Genomic DNA, 21,826 nt, shown 5'->3' on the forward strand with positions numbered 1-21,826 from the left:
CTTCACTGGCCCATCTTGAAAGATCATTACTAATGCTTCCACAATCTCTACCACTACCACTTTTAGAACCCTAGGGTGCAGTTTATCTGGTCCAGGTGACTTAAGTACCCTTAGGTCTTTCAGCTCTTTGAGTATCTTCTCCCTTGTAATAGTAACTGCACTCACTTCCCCCACACCCTTCAATACCTGGCACACTGCTAGTGTCTTCCATAGTGAAGACTGATGCAAAATACTCACTTAGTTCATCTGGCATCTCCTTGTCCCCCGTTATTACTTCTCTGGTCTCATTTTCAAGCGATCCTCTATCCACTCTCATCTCTTTTATGTTTTTTTATGTATTTGAAAAAGCTTTTACTATCCACTTTGATATTATTTGCTAGCTTGATTTCATATTTTATTTTCTCCTTCTAATGATTCTTTTAGTTGCTCTCTGTAGGTTTTTAAAAGTTTTCCAATCCTCTGTCTTCCCACTAATTTTGCTTTGTTGCTTGCCCTCTCTTTTGCTTTTACATTAGCTTTGACTTCCCTTGTCAGCCATGGGTGTACTATTTTGCCATTTGAGTATTTCTTTGTTTGTAGATTACATCTATCCTGCACCTTCCTCATTTTCCCCAGAAACTCACACTGTTGTTGCTCTGCTGTCAGCCCTACCAGCATCACCTTCTGATTTACTTTGGCCAACTTCTCTTTCATACCAATGTGGGGATAACTTCATTTGTCCCATCACTAAACTGTTCCCACAACCCATGAACTCACTTTCAAGGACTCTTCCTCTCATGTTCCTGATATTTATTGCTTATTAATTTATTACTATTATTTTTTTTCACTTTTGTACTTTCACAGTTTGCTACCTTTTGCACACTGGCTGTTTGTCTGTCCTGTTGGGTGTGGTCTTTTAATGATCTGGATGATGGGGTGGTAAATTGGATTAGTAAGTATGCTGATGATACTAAGGTAGGAGGTGTTGTGGATAATGAGGTGGGTTTTCAAAGCTTGCAGGGAGATTTATGCCGGTTAGAAGAATGGGCTGAACGTTGGCAGATGGAGTTTAATGCTGAGAAGTGTGAGGTTCTACATTTTGGCAGGAATAATCCAAATAGAACATACAGGGTAAATGGTAGGGCATTGAGGAATGCAGTGGAACAGAGAGATCTAGGAATAACAGTGCATAGTTCCCTGAAGGTGGAGTCTCATGTAGATAGGGTGGTGAAGAAGGCTTTTGGAACGCTGGCCTTTATAAATCAGAGCATTGAGTACAGAAGTTGGGATGTAATGTTAAAATTGTACAAGGCATTGGTAAGGCCAAATTTGGAATATTGTGTACAGTTCTGGTCACCGAATTATAGGAAAGATATCAATAAATTAGAGAGAGTGCAGAGACGATTTACTAGGATGTTACCAGGGTTTCAGCACTTAAGTTACAGAGAAAGGTTGAACAAGTTAGGTCTCTATTCATTGGAGCGTAGAAGGTTGAGGGGGGATTTGATCGAGGTATTTAAAATGTTGAGAGGGATAGATAGAGTTGACGTGAATAGGCTGTTTCCATTGAGAGTAGGGGAGATTCAAACGAGAGGACATGATTTGAGAGTTAGGGGGCAAAAGTTTAAGGGAAACACGAGGGGGTATTTCTTTACTCAGAGAGTGATAGCTGTGTGGAATGAGCTTCCTGTAGAAGTAGTAGAGGCCAGATCAGTTGTGTCATTTAAGGTAAAATTGGATAGGTATATGGATAGGAAAGGAGTGGAGGGTTATGGGCTGAGTGCGGGTAGGTGGGACTAGGTGAGATTAAGAGTTCGGCACGGACTAGGAGGGCCGGAATGGCCTGTTTCCGTGCTGTGATTGTTATATATATGGTTATATATATATATATGGTTATATATATTCTATTATGCTTCTTGGATTAGTATGTCCACAAGAAAACAAATCTCAGGGTTGTATAGGGTGACATATATGTACTTTAAACTTTTCTCGGGCTTCCAGCTAGATACAGGTGTCAATTATAACTGACATTTTGATGACCAACTCTGCAATCTTCATCAGGGGTAATGCTTGGGCATGGCAAGTCTGGTAGTATATACAGTCGGCCCTCCTTATCCGCGGGAGATTGGTTCCGGGACCCCTTGTGGATACCAAAATTCGCGGATGCTCGTCCCTTATTCAACCTGTCTCAATCCGGTTGACCTTAGGACCCAGCGGAACCCCAGATCTTATTCAACCTGTCTCAGAGTGGAGGACATTAGGACCCGGTGCCAGAGCTCTGAATGCACAGTGTTTTTGTTCACAAAAATAATCACAATCACGATTGAAAATAAAGTGGAAATAATAAAGTGATTGAAATGAGGTGAAACGCCATCAGTCATTGGAAAAGCGTTAGGCTAGGTCGGTCAACGATCGGAACAATTTTAAAGGATAAAGTGAGAAAGGCTCTGCCCCGATAAAAGCTACAATTATTACTAAGCAACGCAGTGGTTTAATTATTGGGTTTTGAGTTTTTGATCCTCCACATCAACCCGGCACAGTGGAGAGCGCACTAGGGAGCGGTCTGTCCCGAGACCCGAGAACTTCCGTTCCTGTGCCCAGCGCTGAAACATACATTCTTTATGTATAGAATGGTAAAATATATACTATATACTAAGACAAACGTTTGACTAACTGACGCTAAATAATAAAGGCGGTACCTGTTCTGACTTACTTAGTGAAACTTCCGATTTTTTCGATTCCAATGCACGACAACCCACGCACATCCTCCTGTATAATTTAAGTCATCTCTAGATTACTTATAATACCTAATACAATGTAAATGTTATGTAAAATGGTTGTTATACTGCATTGTTTAGGGAATAATGACAAGAAAAAAAAGTCTGTACATGCTCGAACAACAAGTGTTGGAAGAGCAATTCCGGGTTTTCGCGATTTGCGGTTGGTTGAATTTGCGCATGTGGAATCCACGGATAAGGAGGGCCGACTGTATACCACCGTTGTCCATTCTCCTGATTAGTTAGTCTTCATCCAATCAGATTTCCGCTGTCCCACCTTATTTACAATCGAATTCAAGTTCTTACTTAGAGCGAGACCTATGTCTTTGTTAAAATTATTCCCCTCTAGTTTTATTTCATTTGCTTCTTTCACCAGGTGGTCCCAAAAGCCATTGGCATGGCACAGTAGTTCTGTGCTGAAGTCAATCCCATGGCCATTGCAAATGCAGTGTTCTGTTACCACTGATTTCTCTGGGAAACCCAAACGGATACACCCCTTGTGCTCCTTGATGAGGGTTTCCATTATGCCAATATACACTGCTCTGCACCGTATACCACCGGACTTGACACATCTAGGCATCATGCAGAGTTTATCATACAAATGTCAGTTATAATCAATACATGTACCTGGCTGGAGGCCCAAGAAGAGTTTATTCGTCATATATACCTGGAAAACACAAGATCCATTTTAATATGTACAGTACTTTGATAATAAATTTACTTTGAGCTCAGAGTGCAAAGTATAGTACAGTGCAGGGACCATACTTGGCTATTTGTGAAATTACAGATAAGGGTAGTGCAGGAAAATGGTGCTGAGGTTGGCCATGGTCTAGCCAACTGGTGTAGTAGACTCAATTCTATTTCTCTCAACAGACCTGTGCATGACAACACAGATTAGTATGTTGGTAAGTTTAAAATTAATGTCACCACCACAGAGTATCCCATGAACATAGAACAGAGTCACACACTTACTCTTGAGGAATGGCTCCCTTATGTGTGAAGTTGATGGTAGTACTCGAGGTTCAGGTTTCACTGACACACAATGGCTGTTCCCCGTGGATTCTGCACCAGAGAGTAGTTATAGTGAAGTTATACCTGCTGCACCAGTATACAAGGCCACAGAGTGAGATAAAGACATCTAATAAACGAGCGTACATGCTTCTTGTCTGCACAATTATGGAGCCAGTCATCATCTGACTGAAGTTCAGGACTCATCTACAATTTCCCTTCTACACAGAGAGGTGCAAACTCCCTGGAGGTGGTTACAAGCCTCTGTTGCATCATACTCTGGCTGCCTACAGTTCAAAAGGACACTTTCCTTACAATTATACAGAGCTCTGTTGAGACTGGTGTTTTGTGTACTGGTCTGGCCCCCCGACTTCAGGAGGCATATTCTTGTAATAAAGAGAAAGCAATAAAAGTTCAGTGGATTGATTTCCTGGGATTGGGTATTTGTCCTAGAAGGGAGATACAGCAAATTGGGACAATGCACTCTCAAGTTTAACTGCAATTGAAAGATACAAAATTCTAATAGAGCACAAGAGCATAGAAGCAGTTACCAATAAATTCAATATATGATCCCCCTTTATCCCATATAATCTCACCAACCCGACCTGTGAAGATCAACCCCTGGGCCAGGATTTTGCTGTGAACTCCACAACATATTCAAGCTTGCCTCAAAGTGAAGATTTCTGGTAGGAACTATCCCTGGCTAGACAAAACACTGTGACCATAAACCCCAGCACTCCCAATGTATCCAATCTCAAACACGCATGGTCCCAACACAGCCAACGCCCACCCACTCACACCCTCAACTCCCATTCTCTCTCCAAAGAACCCTCTGCCCTCACTCCCACCCTAACCCCAACTATCAGAACATCTCTGCATAAACCCAGCCAGCTCCCACTCCACCTTCCAACTTTCCTTTACAGAGGGATCTAGTGCTAACCAAGGTCACAACTGAATTTTGATGCAAGAGGGTCAAGATCTAGTGTTCCTTGCCTTACTTCCCTTTACTGTGCATGAGAACCCAACACAATGTAGCTGTGGTGTTACCCAGCAATGTCTCATCTTTCATTTGGCCAGCTGTACTGAATGTACAGAAAAGGTTTTTATAATTAGTATTCCCTTAACATGACAGTGGTAATATACTGTGCAGTATGCCCTACTGGAGCAGATATTGGTGGGAACCCATCCCTCAGAAAGAAAAGTATACTGTATGTTTTCTGATGCAGGGCAAGTTGATAACCTTGCTCTCTATAGTAGGTCTCTGTTGTAACAGAATTTACTAGGATAGTGGCAAGCCATTCAGCCCATCAATCCCATCCCAGTATCCATCAGTCCCTTCCCCCTCTCCTTATTCCCCACACCACTGTGAATTATTCTCTATTAATTCCCTCTTGGTTCTTCCAGTATTTACCTACTCTATGGGACAATTTACTGTGACATGAATTTACCAGCACACGTTTGAGATATGGGGAAACAGATACCCGAAGAAAACAGAGAATGTGCAAACTCTGGGCAGCACAACGGCAGGATCAGAGCCTTTATTAAGCAAACACGAGGAAATCTGCAGATGCTGGAAATTCAAACAACACACACAAAATGCTGGTGGAACGCAGCAGGCCAGGCAGCATCTATAGGGAGAAGCACTGTCGACGTTTCGGGCTGAGACCCTTCGTCAGGACTAACTGAAAAGAAAGATAGTAAGAGATTTGAAAGTAGTGGGGGGAGGGGGAAATGTGAAATGATAGGAGAAGACCGGAGGGGGTGGGATGAAGCTAAGAGCTGGAAAGGTGATTTGCAAAAGTGATACAGAGCTGGAGAAGGGAAAGGATCATGGGACGGGAGGCCTCGGGAGAAAGAAAGGTGGGGGGGGGGGAAGTACCAGAGGGAGATGGAGAACAAGCAAACAACTAAATATGTCAGGGATGGGGTAAGAAGGGGAGGAGGGGCATTAACGGAAGTTAGAGAAGTCAATGTTCATGCCATCAGGTTGGAGGCTACCCAGCCAGTATATAAGGTGTTGTTCCTCCAACCTGAGTTTGGATTCATTTTGACAGTAGAGGAGGCCATGGATAGACACATCAGAATGGGAATGGAACGTGGAATTAAAATGTGTGGCCACTGGGAGATCCTGCTTTCTCTGCTGGACCGAGCGTAGGTGTTCAGCGAAACGGTCTCCCAGTCTGCGTCGGGTCTCACCAATATATAAAAGGCCACACCGGGAGCACCGGACGCAGTATACCACACCAGCCGACTCATAGGTGAAGTGTCGCCTCACCTGGAAGGACTGTCTGGGGCCCTGAATGGTGGTGAGGGAGGAAGTGTAAGGACAGGTGTAGCACTTGTTCCACTTACAAGGATAAGTGCCAGGAGGGAGATCGGTGGGAAGGGATGGGGGGACGAGTGGACAAGAGAGTCGCATAGGGAGCGATCCCTGCGGAAAGCAGAAAGAGGGGGGAAGGGAAAGATGTGCTTGGTAGTGGGACCCCATTGGAGGTGGTGGAAGTTACGGAGAATTATACGTTGGACTGGAGGCTGGTGGAGTGGTAAATGAGGACAAGGGGAACCCTATCCCAAGTGGGGTGGCGGGTGGATGGGGTGAGGGCAGATGTGCGGGAAATGGGAGAGATGTGTTTGAGAGCAGAGTTGATGGTGGAAGAAGGGAAGCCCCTTTGTTTAAAAAAGGAAGACATCTCCTTCATCCTGGAATGAAAAGCCTCATCCTGAGAGCAGATGCGGCAGAGACAGAGGAATTGTGAGAAGGGGATAGCATTTTTGCAAGAGACGGTGGGAAGAGGAATAGTCCAGGTAGCTGTGAGAGTCTGTAGGCTTAAAGTAGATATCAGTAGATAAGCTGTCTCCAGAGATGGAGGCAGAAAGATCAAGAAAGGGAAGAGAGGTGTCGGAAATGGACCAGGTAAATTTGAGGGCAGGGTGGAAGCTGGAGGTAAAGTTAATGAAGTCAACGAGCTCAGCATGCATGCAGGAGGCAGCGCCAATGCAGTCGTCGATGTAGCAAAGGAAAAGAGGGGAACGGATACCCGTATAGAGTTGGAACATGGACTGTTCCACAAAGCCAACAAAAAGGCAGGCATAACTGGGACCCATACGGGTGCCCATGGCTACACCCTTGGTTTGGAGGAAGTGGGAGGAGCCAAAGGAGAAATTATTGAGAGTAAGAACTAATTCCGCTAGACGGAGGAGAGTGGCGGTAGAGGGGAATTGGTTAGGTCTGGAATCCAAAAAGAAGGGAAGAACTTCGAGACCATCTCGGTGGGGGATGGAGGTATATAGGGACTGGACGTCCATGGTGAAAATAAGGCGGTGGGGGCCAGGGAACTTAAAATCATTGAAAAAATTCAAAGCATGAGAAGTGTCACGAACAGAGGTGGGAAGAGATTGAACAAGGGGGGGATAAGACAGTGTCAAGGTATGCAGAAATGAGTTCAGTGGGGCAGGAGCAAGCTGAGACAATAGATCTACCTGGACAGGCAGGTTTGTGGATCTTGGGTAGGAGGTAGAAATGGGAAGTGCGGGGTGTGGGAACTATGAGGTTGGTGGCAGTGGATGGGAGATCCCCAGAGCTGATAAGGTTGGTGATGGTATAGGAGACAATGGCCTGGTGATCCTTAGTGGGGTCATGATCAAGGGGTAAATAAGAGGAGGTATCAGAGAGTTGTCGCTGTGCCTCGGCCAGGTAGAGGTCAGTACGTCAGACAACAACAGCTCCCCCCTTATCAGCAGGTTTTATAGTGAGGTTGGGATTGGTGCGGAGGGAGCGGAGAGCAGAGCGTTCGGAAGGAGTTAGATTGGAATTGGAACAGGGTGCAGTGAAGTCAAGACAGTTGATGTACCGTCGGCAATTAGCAATAAAGAGATCCAGAGCAGGCAGAAGACCAGAGCGGGGTGTCCATGAAGAGGAGGAGAGTTGAAGATGGAAGAAGGTGTCATCGGTGGGGGTAGGAGAGTCCTCGTCAAAGAAGTAAGCTCGGAGACGGAGCCGGCAGAAGAAGAGTTCAGCGTCATGGCGTACGCGGAACTCGCTGAGGTGTGGGCGAAGGGGGACAAAGCTGAGGCCCCTACTGAGGACAGAGCGCTCTGCCTCAGAGAGTTGAAGGTCAGAGGGAATGGTAAAGACCCGGCACAGATGAAAGATGGGATCAGAGTGGGGAGGGAGGCTGGTAGTGTCAGTGGAGAGGGAAGGGTTGGAGTGAGAGGAAGATGGAGCCTCTGAGGACCCAGGAGCTGACGATGGGATCTGAGGGAGAGGGGATTGCAGAGTGGTGGTGGGGGAAGGGGAGACGGGAGTCACAATCGCAGCATGTGAAGACCCGGCCTGGAGTTCAAGGCTGGAGTCGCAGTCGGTGGTTGCGCAATCGCTTTGAAGCTGTCCATGGTCGTTGGAACACGCGTTGATGGTGCTGGAGTCCGGGTTTTCAATATGCCCTGGGTTGCCGTTGATGGTGCCTTTATTACTTGGATTTTTAGAAGGCCTTTGACAAGGTGCAGCTAAAGGCTGCTAAACAAGATGTGATACTACTAGCATGGATAGAAGATTGGCTGACTGGCAGACAGCCAAAAGTGGGAATAAATGGGGCCTTTTCTGGTTGGCTACTAGTGAATAGTGATGTTTTACAGAGTTCGATGTTGGGGCCACTTCTTTTCATGTTATATTTTAATGAATTGGATGATGGAAACCTCCCTCCCCTTTCTCAATTTCTCTGTCCCTATCTTTGGAGACAGCTTACCTACTGATGTCTATTACAAATCCAATGATTCTTACAGCTACCTGGACTATACCTCCTCCCACCCTGTTAATTGTAAAATCGTCAACCCTGCTCTCAATTCCTTTGTCTCCGCCACATCTACTCTCAGGATGAGGCTTTTCATTCCAGAAAGGAGACGTTCTTCTTCTTCTTCAAAGAAAGGGGCTTCCCTTCCTCTCCCATCAATGCTGTCCTCAACCACATCTCTTCCATGTCACGCATATCTGCTCTTACCGGATCCTCCTGCCACCCCACAAGGATAGGGTTTCTCTTCTTCTCACCTACCACTCCACCAGCCTCCATGTCCAGCACATAATTCTGCACAACTTCCACCATCTCCAACAGGATCCCACCACCAAGCACACCTTTCCCTACCCACCACTTTTGCAATGATCACTCCCTAAGCGACTCCCTTGTCTATTTGTCCCTCCCTAATGATCTCCCTCCTGGCACTTAACTTTGCAAGTGGAACAAGTACTACACCTGTCCCTACACCTCCTCCCTCACTACCATTCACGTCCCAAATGGTCCTTCCAGATGAGGCGACACTTTACCTGTGAGTCTGTTGGGGTCATTTACTGTGTTCAGTGCTCTCACCTACATACAGGTCTCAGCTGTACATAGGTGAGACCAGTGTAGACTGGGAGACGGCTTTGCTGAGCACCTACGCTCTATCCGTCAGAAAAAGCAGGATCTCCCAGTAGCCATCCATTTTAATTCCACTTCCCATTCTGATATGATACTGTTCTGATGAGGCCACACTCAGGCTGGAGGAATAACACCTTATATTCCATCTGGGTAGCCTCTAACCTGATGGCATGAATATTGATTTCTTGAACTTCTGGTAATGACCCTCCTTCCCCCTTTACCATTCTCCATTCTCTTTTCCTTCTCTCACATTATCTCCTTCCCTGTCCACCTCCTCCCTCTGGTGCTCCCCCCACTTTTCTTTCTTCCATGGCCTTCAGTCGTCTCCTGTCAGAGTTTGGAGTTCAACTCCAACACTGACTGTTCGCTCTCCCATGACCACCCGGGTTTCTTCCAGGTGCTCCAGTTTCCTCCCACAGTCCAAAGATGTACGGGTTAATTGGTCATTGTAAAATTGTTCTGTGTTTAGGTGGGTTGCTAGGTAGTGCTACTTGTTCAGCCAGAAGGGCCTGTTCCACAGTGTCTCTCTGAACAATTTTAAGTAAAGGGATATATAGATGAGGGCAGAATCGATGGTGGTAAAAAGGAAACCGTTTTTTGACGGAGGAGTTCATCTGAGATGTTCTGGAATATTCCAGAGGTGGGGACAGAGACATCAAGAAAGGGGAGAGGGAGAGACCGAGATGGACCAAATTAATTTAAGGGCAGGGTGGAATTTGGAAGCAAAGTTGATGAAAAAGATGAGCTCAGCATGGCTGCAGGAAGCAGCACCAATGCAATTGTCAACGTAGCGTAGAAAAATTTGGAGAGAGTTACCAATGTGGGCTTGGAACATTGACTGTTCCACGTAGCTAACAAAAAGGCACATGTAGCTGGGGTATGTGAGGGTGCCCATGGCTACATCTTGGGTTTGGAGCAATTAGGAGCCAAAAGAGAAATTGTTGAGTGTGAGGACCAGTTTCGTCAGTGGAGGGTAACTGGTTAGAGATGCTGACTGAAAACAGCAGAGTGCTTTGCCTTCCAGATGGGAGACAAAAGTATACAGGAATTAGACATCCTGAAAATGGGGCAATCAGGGTCAGTGATTGGTTCTTCCCGAATACGATTACTGCACGATCCCTTCTGTTGCTGAGGCCCTGAGCTCCGAATTCCCTCCCTGTCTTTACAACCACCAAGCTCTCAAACAGGATGTTACATTGTTTATGGGAATGTGCACAAATTGTCTGCCACAGTTTAATGAAGAACAAACAATTTTCTTTTAGAACTCAGTGGGTCAAGCAGCATCTATGGGGGGTGGGTATGGTTGGAGGGAAGATCTCGATCTCGAGAACATGTGAAGTGTCACAGAGCTGGGGGGAAGGGACTGAACCAAGGAGGACAAAATGTTATCAAGGCATGCGAGGCACCCAGGCCTAGCTGCAAAAGGAGGAGGGTTGGGTGAGGGGCTAGCAACTCCAACCCGCTTAAAAAAAACAGAGGCACAGAAACACCAGTTGAAGCTCCAAAGACCCATCCCTGGGAAAGGAAGGATCTTCAAAGATGGGCAACACCTGGGGACAACTTGTAAGACTGGACCAGGACAGAGGACTCTGTCAGTGGTCTATACTCCAGCAGGGGTGATAGGCTTAAGTAAGTACATGGAAATGAGTTCAGTGGGAAGAGCAGGCTGTCAGGTTTGTAGATCTTGGGTAGGATACAATAAAGAAAGGGTGAGAGGAGATTTAGGGGCCACAGGTTGCTGGTGGACTAGATAGAGCTGGGGGGGTTGGTGAAACCCTAATCATCGACAATTCTTCCCTCCAACTATCCCCACCCCCCCACAGATGCTGCTTGACCCACTGAGTTCTGAAAGAAAACTGTTTGTTCTTCATTCAACTGTGGCAGACAATTTGTGCACATTCCCATAAACAATGTAACATCCTGTTTGAGAGCTTGGTGGGGGGGGGGGGTGGTGGTCGTAAAGACAGGGAGGGAATTCGGAGCTCAGGGCCTCACAACAGAAGGAATTGTGCAATAATCGTATTCAGGAAGAATTATATTCCCTTAACTCCCATAAAATGTCTCATTCCTGAATATGACCATTCACAGATCTCCAGAAGGAGAGAATTTCGAAGGTTGCTATTTCTGGAGAAATATCCCCTTCTCGGTCCAAACATCACTGATCCCTTTTGAGACTCTGCCACCGAGTTCTCTACTCTCCAGACAAGGGAAGCAGTCCTTTCAGACATCTTCCTTGATAATAAAATGCAGACTTGGGTTTCAAAATAGTCACACCTTTTTTTTTCTAAATTCAGTGTGTGTTGGTCATTCCTATTGTAATTCCCTGGTTCATATTTTTACTGCAATGCTGTATGTACTTCATTTTGGCAGTTCTGTAAGAGTAGTCTGTTCTGTTTTCAGCTTGTTTGGGTTATTGTTGAAGAAAAGAGATGAGGAGAAATGTCTGCCATCCAATTAGGATGGTTGAATTAAGGGGAGGTTTCTCTGGTGAAGGACACCGAGGTTGGTCTTGGGCTTTTGAACGAGAGGAGATGAAGTGGGAAGATGCTGGGGAGTCCCGGTTGTAGCATACGATCCGGTGGGAGACCCGTTTGTTCGAGATGGATTGCGAGGGACGTTCGGAAGGTGGTGTGTGCATTCACGTTGACCGAGGGCCCAGTGCACAAGTGACAGAAAAGTTCAAGATTTATAACCATATGACAATTACAGCACAGAAACAGGCCATCTCAGCCCTTCTAGTCTGTGCCGAACGCTTACTCCCACTGACCCGCACTCAGCCCATAACCCTCCATTCCTATCCTGTCCATATACCTATCCAATTTTACTTTAAATGACAATACCGAACCTGCCTCTACCACTTCTACTGGAAGCTCGTCCACACAGCTACCACTCTCTGAGTAAAGAAATTCCCCCTCGTGTTACCCTTACACTTTTGCCTCCTAACTCTCAACTCATGTCCTCTTGTATGAATCTCCCCTACTCTCAATGGAAAAAGCCTATCCACATCAACTCTATCTATCCCCCTCATAATTTTAAGTACCTCTATCAAGTCCCCCCTCAACTTTCTACGCTCCAAAGAATAAAGACCTAACTTGTTCAACCTTTCCCTGTAACTTAGGTGCTGAAACCCAGGTAACATTTTAGTATATCTTCTCTGTACTCTCTCTATTTTGTTGACATCTTCTCTATAATTCGGTGACCAGAACTGTACACAATACTCCAAATTCGGCCTTAGCAATGCCTTGTACTATTTTAACATTATATCCCAACTCCTATACTCAATGTACTGATTTATAAAGGCCAGCATACCAAAAGCTTTCTTCACCATCCTATCCAACATGAGATTCCACCTTCAGGGAACTATACACCAATATTCCTAGATCACTCTGTTCTACTGCATTCTTCAATGCCCTACCATTTACCATGTATGTCCTATTTGGATTATTCCTACCAAAATGTAGCACTTCACACTTATCAGCATTAAACTCCATCTGCCATCTTTCAGCCCACTCTTCTAACTGGCCTAAATCTCTCTGCAAGCTTTGAAAACCTACTTCATTATCCACAACGCCACCTACCTTAGTATCATCTGCATACTTACTAATCCAATTTACCACCCCATCATCCAGATCATTAATAGACAATAAATTCCAGTGTATACAAGCCCAGTCGCTCAAATCTTTCAGCATATGACAGTCCCACCATTCCGGGAATTAACCTTGTGAACCTACGCTGCACTCCCTCAATAGCAAGAATGTCCTTCCTCAAATTTGGAGACCAAAACTGCACACAATACTCCAGGTGGGGTCTCACCAGGGCCCTGTACAGCTGCAGAAGGAACTCTTTACTCCTATACACAATTCCTCTTGTTATAAAAGCCAGCATGCCATTAGCTTTCTTCACTGCCTGCTGTACCTGCATGCTTGCTTTCATTGACTGATGTACAAGAACACCTAGATCTCGTTGTACTTCCCCTTTTCCTAACTTGACTCCATTTAGATAGTAATCTGCCTTCCTATTCTTGCCACCAAAGTGGATAACCTCACATTTATCCACATTAAACTGCATCTGCCATACATTTGCCCACTCACCCAACCTGTCCAAGTCACCCTGCACTCTCATAACATCCTCCTGACGTTTCACACTGCCACCCAGCTTTGTGTCATCAGCAAATTTGCTAATGTTACTTTTAATCCCTTCATCTAAATCATTAATGTATATTGTAAACAGCTGCGGTCCCAGCACCGAACCTTGCGGTACCCCACTGGTCACAGCCTGCCATTCCGAAAGGGTTAATCACTACTTTCCTGTCAGCCAGCCAATTTTCAATCCATGTCAGTACTCTACCCCCAATACCATGTGCCCTAATTTTGCCCACTAATCTCCTATGTGGGACTTTATCAAAAGCTTTCTGGAAGTCCAGGCACATTACATCCACTGGCTCTCCCTTGTCCATTTTCACAGTTACATCCTCAAAAAGCTCCAGATTAGTCAAGCATGATTTTCCTTTCATAAATCCATGCTGACTTGGACTGATCCTTCTACTGCTATTCAAATGTGTCGTAATTTCCTCTTTTATAATTGACTCCAGCATCTTTCCCACCACTGACGTCAGGCTAACCGGTCTATAATTCCCTGTTTTCTCTCTCCCTCCTTTCTTGAAAAGTGGAACAACATTAGCCACCCTCCAATCAGCAGGAACTGTTCCTGAATCTATAGAACATTGGAAAATGATTACCAATGCATCCACAATTTCTAGAGCCACCTCTTTAAGTACCCTGGGATGCAGACCATCAGATCCCGGGGACTTATCAGCCTTCAGACTCAACAGTCTATCCAACACCGTTTCTTGCCTAATATAAATTTCCTTCAGTTCATCCATTACCCTAGTTCCTTTGGCCACTATTACATCTGGGAGATTGTTTGTGTCTTCCCTAGTGAAGACAGATCCAAAGTACCTGTTCAACTCATCTGCCATTTCCTTGTTCCCCATAATAAATTCACCCGTTTCTGTCTTCAATGGCCCAATTTTGGTCTTAACTATTTTTTTTGCTATTTACATACCTAAAGAAGCTTTTACTATCCTCCTTTATATTCTTGGCTAGTTTACCTTCGTACCACATTTTTTCTTGACGTATTGCCTTTTTTGTTATCTTCTGTTGCTCTTTAAAAGCTTCCCAGTCCTCTGGTTTCCTGCTCATCTTTGCTATGTTATACTTCTTCTCTTTTATTTTTATACTGCCCTTTACTTCCCTCGTCAGCCACGGCCGCCCCTTACTCCCCTTAGGATCTTTCTTCCTCTTTGGAATGAACCGATCCTGCACCTTCTGCATTATTCCCAGAAATACCTGCCATTTTTGTTCCACTGTCTTCCCTGCTGGGGTATTGTTCCATTGAACTTTGGCCAGCTCCTCCCTCATAGCTCCATATTTGTTCAACTGTAATACTGACACATCCGATTTTTCCTTCTCCTTCTCAAATTGTAGGTTAAAACATATCATATTATGGTCACTACCTCCTAATGGTTCCTTTACCTGAAGGTCCCTGATCAAATCCGGTTCATTGCACAACACTAAATCTAGAATTGCCTTCTCCCTGGTAGGCTCCAGTACAAGCTGTTCTAAGAATCCATCTCGGAGGCAATCCACAAACTCCCTTTCTTGGGGTCCAGTACCATTCTGATTCTCCCAGTCTACCTGCATGTTGAAATCCCCCATGACAACTGTATCATTACCTTTGCGACATGCCAATTTTAACTCTTCATTCAACTTACACCCTACATCCAGACTGCTGCTTGGGGGCCTGTAGATAACTCCCATTAGGGTCTTTCTACCCTTAGAATTTCTCAGTTCTATCCATACTGACTCTACATCCCCAGATTCTATGTCCCCCCTCGCAAGGGACTGAATATTATTCCTCACCAACAGAGCCACCCCACCCCCTCTGCCAGTCAGTCTGTCCTTTCGATAAGATGTATATCCTTGAATATTCATTTCCCAGGCCCTGTCCACTTGAAGCCATGTCTCAGTTATTCCCACAACATCGTACTTGCCAATTTCCAACTGAGCCTCAAGCTCATCTAACTTTATTCCTTATACTTCATGCATTCATATATAATACTTTTAATTCAGTAATCCCCTCTCCTTTCATATCAATTCCTATTTCACTTGGCCATACTGTATGATCTCTTCTTGAGCTTTCTACTCCATTGATTCTGTTGTCCTTTTTAACTTTTCTTATTTTCACTTTCCCTTTAACTCCATCTTTATATTTCCAGTTCATCCCCTCCCCCCAACTACTTAGTTTAAACACATCCTTGTTGCAGTGGCAAACCTGTCTGCCAGAATGCTGGTCCCCTACCTATTAAGGTGCAACCCGTCCCTTTTGTACAATTCACCCCTACCCCAAAACAGATCCCAGTGATCCAAGAATGTAAACCCTTGCTTCCTGCACCAGTTCCTCAGCCACACATTCAGATCCATTATCTCCCTGTTCCTACCCGCTCCAGGACGAGGAACTGGAAGCAAACCAGAGATAACCACCCTGGAAGTCCTGCTTTTCAGCCTTCTTCCGAGTTCTCTGAAGTCCCGCTGCAGAATGTCCTTCCTCTTCTTCCCGATGTCATTTGTGCCAACATGCACTACCACTTCCGGCTGTTCACCTTCACCCTTGAGGATTCCCTGCAATCGGTCCGTGATGTTCTGGATCCTAACACCAGGGAGGCAACACACCATCCTTAAATCTCGCCTGTTGCCACAGAAACCCCTTTCTGTACCTCTCACTATGGAGTCCCCTACTACCACGGCTCTTCCTGATGTCTGACTCCTCGGCTCTGCATCTGCACCAATTTTCAGCTCGCAGACCTGTCTGCCTCTCAGACTGGCAGTATCTTCTATCCTGACAGCTTCCAAGAAGGTGAACCTGTTTATGAGAGGTACATCCCCTGGGGTCTCCTGTACTTCAAGCATCCTTTCCTTCCTCATCGTCGCCCCCTTTCTCTCTTCCGGTATCCTCGGTGTAACAACCTCACTGTAGGTCCTGTCCAGAAAACCCTCGTTTTCGTGGATAAACCTGAGGTCATCCAGTTCCTTCTTCAGTGCTGCAACATGCTCCTTCAGAAGCTGAATCTGGACACACTTTCCACAGCTGTAGCAGCCGGGGGCACCATCAGTGTCCCTGACCTCCCACATCATGCATGTAGCACACTGAATCAGCTTAGCAGTCATGTCTTCACCCTCTGCAATTGTGCCTGGCGTAGTCTCCTCGCCGAAGACTCTAGAGCCAAAGACTAGCACTTTTCACACCAGGCACTTCCCGACAGGCATTAATTAATGTATATGACAAACAACATTGGACCCAGTACAGATCCCTGAGGCACACCACTAGTCACCAGCCTCCAACCTGACAAACAGTTATCCACCACTACTCTCTGGCATCTCCCATCTAGCCATTGTTGAATCCATTTTACTACTTCAATATTAATACCTAATGATTGAACCTTCCTAACTAACCTTCCATGCGGAACCTTGTCAAAGGCCTTACTGAAGTCCATATAGACAACACCCACTGCTTTACGCTTGTCAACTTTCCTCATAACCTCTGCAAAAAATTCAATAAGATTTGTCAAACATGACCTTCCACGCACAAATCCAAGTTGACTGTTCCTAATCAGACCCTGTCTATCCAGATAATCGTTAAGAATACTTTCCATTAATTTACCCACCACTGACATCAAACTGACAGGCCTATAATTGCTAGGTTTACTCTTAGAACCCTTTTTAAACAATGGAACTACATGAGCAATATGCCAATCCTCCGGCACCATCCCTGTTACTAATGACATTTGAAATATTTCTGTCAGAGCCCTTGCTATTTCTACACTAACTTCCCTCAAGGTCTTAGGGAATATCCTGTTAGGACCCGGAGATTTATCCAGTTTTACATTCCTTAAAAGTGCCAGTACTTCCTCCTCTTTAATCGTCATAGTTTCCATAACTTCCCAACTTGTTTCCCTTACCTTACACAATTCAATATCCTTCTCCTTAGTGAATAGCGAAGAAAAGAAATTGTTCAAAATTTCCCCCATCTCTTTCGGCTCCACACATAGTTGTCCACTCTGATTCTCTAAGGGACCAATTTTATCCCTTACTATCCTTTTGCTGTTAATATAACTGTAGAAACCCTTTGGATTTATTTTCACCTTACTTGCCAAAGCAACCTCGTATCTTAGCTTTTCTAATTTCTTTCTTAAGATTCTTCTTACATTCGTTATATTCCTCGAGCACCTCATTTAATCCATGCTGCCTATATTTATTGTAGATATCTCTCTTTTTCCTAACCAAGTTTCCAATATCCCTTGAAAACCATGGCTCTCTCAAACTTTTAACCTTTCCTTTCAACCTAACAGGAATATAAAGATTCTGTACCCTCAGAATTTCACCTTTAAATGACCTCCATTTCTCTATTACATCTTTCCCATAAAACAAATTGTCCCAATCTACTCCATCTAAATCCTTTTGCATCTCCTCAAGGTTAGCCTTTCCCTTTTGCATCTCCTCAAGATGAGTTCCAAATTGTGCACATTTGACAGTTTTGTTAGAATGGGCCCTTTTCTTTTTGTTATTCTTCACTAACCCTTTAGTTAAGATTCATAATTTGTAACAGGGCAGCAAATTACTCAGCATCCACACAAACCGTGATTTGGAGTAGGATCGAGCCGTCTCAATCTCATGATTGTAGCGGGACTTGAGCTCATCTTCCCTAGACTTACCCAGCCATGGAAACTAGGGCGTTTCACTATTGGTTCTGTTCTTGTAGAGCAAACCCTGCCACAGGAATTTACACATTGCAACATTTGCAAGACTTCCAGCACACAACATTCCGGGTGTAGACTTGCCAAAGGTGTGTCAGAAAAAACAAACTTCCTTATACTTCTACAACTTATTGCAAAATGACTATCATACTATTTTGCTGATTGTTTACTGCACCTGCATCTTTCTTACTATATCCTATGATAAGCATTTACTTCTGCATACTATATTTCATCTGACACTGTCTCTCTGCTCTCTCTACATGCTCCTCACCTACTTTGAGTTAAGTTACTTGGGTCCAGAAATCCATTGTAATCACTGTGAAAATTATTTGGTCTTCTAGAGCGGAATGTAATCACCAAGGTTTCTGGTTGAATCAAATCCCACACTAGGAATGCAACAGGGTAATTTAGCTGCAAAGTGCACGTTAATGATGCATTTCCTTGTATCAGATAGTGTAGCAAACTGCTTCATTCTCTGCATACACGAAGAAGAAATCGGATATCCAAGCACTGAATCCAGTACTGGAGAGGGGGCTTAGATTGAAATTTGTATCAGTAGGTGATCATGGACAAGGGTACTCTAGGATCCAGCAGTTTAGGGGTTGCAGTGGAGAGGTATTAAACGAAAGGGAACCCTGTACACCAGAGGCAGAGAAGGTCAAATCCCTGCCATGTTCCAAAAGTACCACCATTGGAAGGTAGCTTGTTCTGCTCCACTGACTAGGAAACTGAATCGGGTCAAATGACAAACTTAACACCTGGAGGTTGCCTGAATTTTTTGCAGGATGGTGGAAAATGACCTGGGAATTAATTCTGGGAAAAAGAATCTAACTTCAATTGTGGCTCATGCAGTTGAATTGCTAGCCTAATACCTCTAGGTAGAGGTAGTACAATCAAGTTTGCCATTGAGAAGTGAATGTAAAAGCTTGGGTGTGGAAGTGTGGGTGCTATGAAAACTATTGATTTATTAACAAAGGATCTATAATTCAGTTCAATATTCTCCAAAGTCTTCCTTTCCCATACATACTAAGAAATATTGCTGATTCTATCTCCTCCTTGTGTCCAAGCTAGCCTACTTCAGTCTGTGGTGGACTTGGTTGCCTATCCATTCTCTGATACAACTGAAGGGGGCATTGCTGGTACCGGAAACAGGGAAGTTCTGGAAATCCACATCATTGTGTAAAGGTCTCCACCCAAAGTGTCAAACATTGTTTCATCTACTTTATAAACACTGACTCATCAGCTGTATATTTCTACATTTTTATTTCACTGATGTCATCACTTCTATTTCTATCAAATTCCAAAGTACAGATAAATGTCTCCATCCATCACACTCAAGGCACTTCTGCAGAGTGCTGAATGTAAAACTATATGTAAATCCCTTCAGTTTGCCCTCATTACCAACAGCTCTCATGTCTTTGTAAGGCATTTCTGAATGGACAATGAACACGTACGCTACCTCACTAATTCTTTTTGCCTCTCTTTTTGAACTACTTATTTAATTAACTTTATATACTAAATATCTTATTGTATTGTCAGGAAGTTTTTAATTAAGTATAGCAAAGTACTGCTGTCACAAAACAACAAATTTTATGATCTAGATAGATACCTTATTGAGCCCAAAGGAAATTACAGTGTCACAGTAGCATTACAAGGGCATAGATATACAAATATTATAAGAGAAGTAAGAAAGAATTTTAAAAAAGTTACCACAGTCTAACAGGGCCATCACTTCCCTGCCTATAGATTAACTCACTATAGAGCCAAATGGCCAAGGGTAAGAATGACCTCATATAGTTCTCTTTGGAGCAGCGCAGTTGTCTTAGTTTATTACTAAAAGTGCTCCTCTGGTCAGCCAAGGTGGCATGCAGAGGGTGAGAAACATTGTTCCAGAATTGACAGTATTTTCCATAGGGTACTTTGTTCTACCACAGCCTCCAGTGTGTCCAGTTTGACTCCTATAACAGAGCCAGCCTTTCTAATCAGTTTATTGAGCCTGTTGGCATCACTCATGTTGATGCCATTGCCCCTGCACACCACCACATAGAAGATTACACTGGTGACAACAGACTGGTAGAACATGTGAAGGACAGGCCGGCATACTCCAAGAGACCTCAGTCTCCTCAGGAAGTAAAGGCGACTGTGTCCCTTACTGTACACAGCCTCTTTGTTGGTGCTCCACTCAAGTCTGTCATTCAGGTGCACCCCCAGGTACTTATAGGTTCTCCCACATCCATGTCTCACAATCAATAGTAACAAGGAGCAATGCAGGCTTAGTCTTCCTAAAGTCCATCACCATCTCCTTTGTCTTACTGATGTTGAGCTGCAGACAATTCAGCTTGCACCATTTGACAAAGTCCTCCACCCGCGCCCTGTATTCATCCTCCCGTCCTCCTTTTATACACCCAACTATTGCTGAGTCGTCAGAGAATTTCTACCAATGACACGACTCAGTGTTGTCTATATGAGTGATATTAAACCTGATTCTGATTCTAATATTGTGATATTTGAACTCCTAATGCTTGTGCCACATCCCCCCCACCCCACCTACATGGCATTTCCTCCACCTCACCACAGTCTGGAACTACTTCCCTCAACTCTATTGCTCTCTCGGCGAAGAGTCTCCTGATAACCTAACCAACAGTCCTTCACTATTCTGTGATGCAAGTACTAACATTCGTGGAAAGTGCTAAGGGATGTAATGCTGCATTAACAGTGCAAATTTTGTAGTTTGATCACTTCTGGCTTGTCGCGTCAGTTCTGTTCCGTATGATGATTATGTCCCAATATAGAAGCAAAGCTCTGTTATTTAAACTCCAGAATCTAACATAAAAGCACCACCTATAAGGCTGGCTGGTGGCGCAATGGCATCAGCGCTGGACTCTGGAGGTAAGGCCACCCCCAAGCTCGCTTTCCACCTGTGCTGGGTTGAGCATCGAGCTAGCCGCTTGGCCTCATTAAAAAAAAAAAGGTAGAGTCAGGAACGTTCATATAATGATCCGGTTAATCCGAAAGGAGACCAATCCTGACACCACGCGCCAGACAAGAATGGCTGACTGTCTTGTGCGACACGCTAAAAAAGACACCTGTATCTTTGCCTAATACCAAGGAGGAAATTAACAGAAATAGAAGCAACAATCCAGACAAAGTTCTAACCTGGAATTTTCCTTGATTCTGGAGCTTGCCTGAAGAGACCCTGGAGGCACTTGGAGGTAAGTAAGGAGATCACCTCCAAATCCTTCTTCACTGCGTCCAGCTTGTTCTCTATTGCCAGCTCTGGAATAGGCTCATCCAGGTTCTGGGAACTTTTTTTCAGTGCATCAATCTCTTGAGGGAACTGACAGGCAGTGTATATGGAGCAAATAAAAGAATTTGCATTAAAATACAGCCTTTGCCACCGTAAGGACAGTCCAGGCTCTCTATAGCTGTTAAAGTGATGGAACTCAATTCAAAACAAGATTATGAAAAGTTATACAGAACTTCAGCAAGCTAGGGGAAAAAAAAAGAACACAATACACTGGAGAGACAAGAGACTACAGGTACTAGAATCTGGAGCAACAAACCATCAGCTGGGGGATCTCAGTCGATCGAGCAGCATCCGAGGGAAGAGTGTCAAAAATGCTTGGTTCCCACAAAGACCTGTTGTAAATTGGGGTGGGAGAGAGGGGGATAGAAGAGGGTGGAACAGAGGTGGGGGAGAGAGCCTTGTACTCTCCCCCTCACTCATGAATACTTGTTGATGATGGATTTAGCAAACATTATTTTAGGGAGAGAGTTGTAACCAAACTTAAAGTTTTAAATGTTGCTATCCATTTCCACTCCCTCTCCTGTCGCTATCC

The 21,826-nt window shown here is 44.5% G+C and overlaps 1 protein-coding gene across 3 annotated transcripts in view; it reads right to left on the minus strand.

Annotated features, from left to right (window-relative positions):
* LOC140714957 (E3 ubiquitin-protein ligase TRIM65-like) overlaps positions 1 to 21,826 on the minus strand; it is a 59,373-nt gene that overhangs the window by 5,105 nt on the left and 32,442 nt on the right. For 2 of the 3 annotated variants that reach the window (XM_073026658.1, XM_073026656.1), the window contains 2 exons: positions 21,144 to 21,324; positions 3,729 to 3,818 (listed from right to left, as the gene is read on the minus strand). In XM_073026658.1, the coding sequence (XP_072882759.1) occupies positions 3,729 to 3,818; positions 21,144 to 21,324 (271 nt within the window). The remainder of the gene's footprint in view (positions 1 to 3,728; positions 3,819 to 21,143; positions 21,325 to 21,826) is intronic. The other variant, XM_073026657.1, reaches the window with a different exon arrangement.

The sequence above is a fragment of the Hemitrygon akajei genome, chromosome 22 (genome assembly GCF_048418815.1).
Source record: "Hemitrygon akajei chromosome 22, sHemAka1.3, whole genome shotgun sequence".
Lineage (NCBI taxonomy): Eukaryota > Metazoa > Chordata > Chondrichthyes > Myliobatiformes > Dasyatidae > Hemitrygon > Hemitrygon akajei.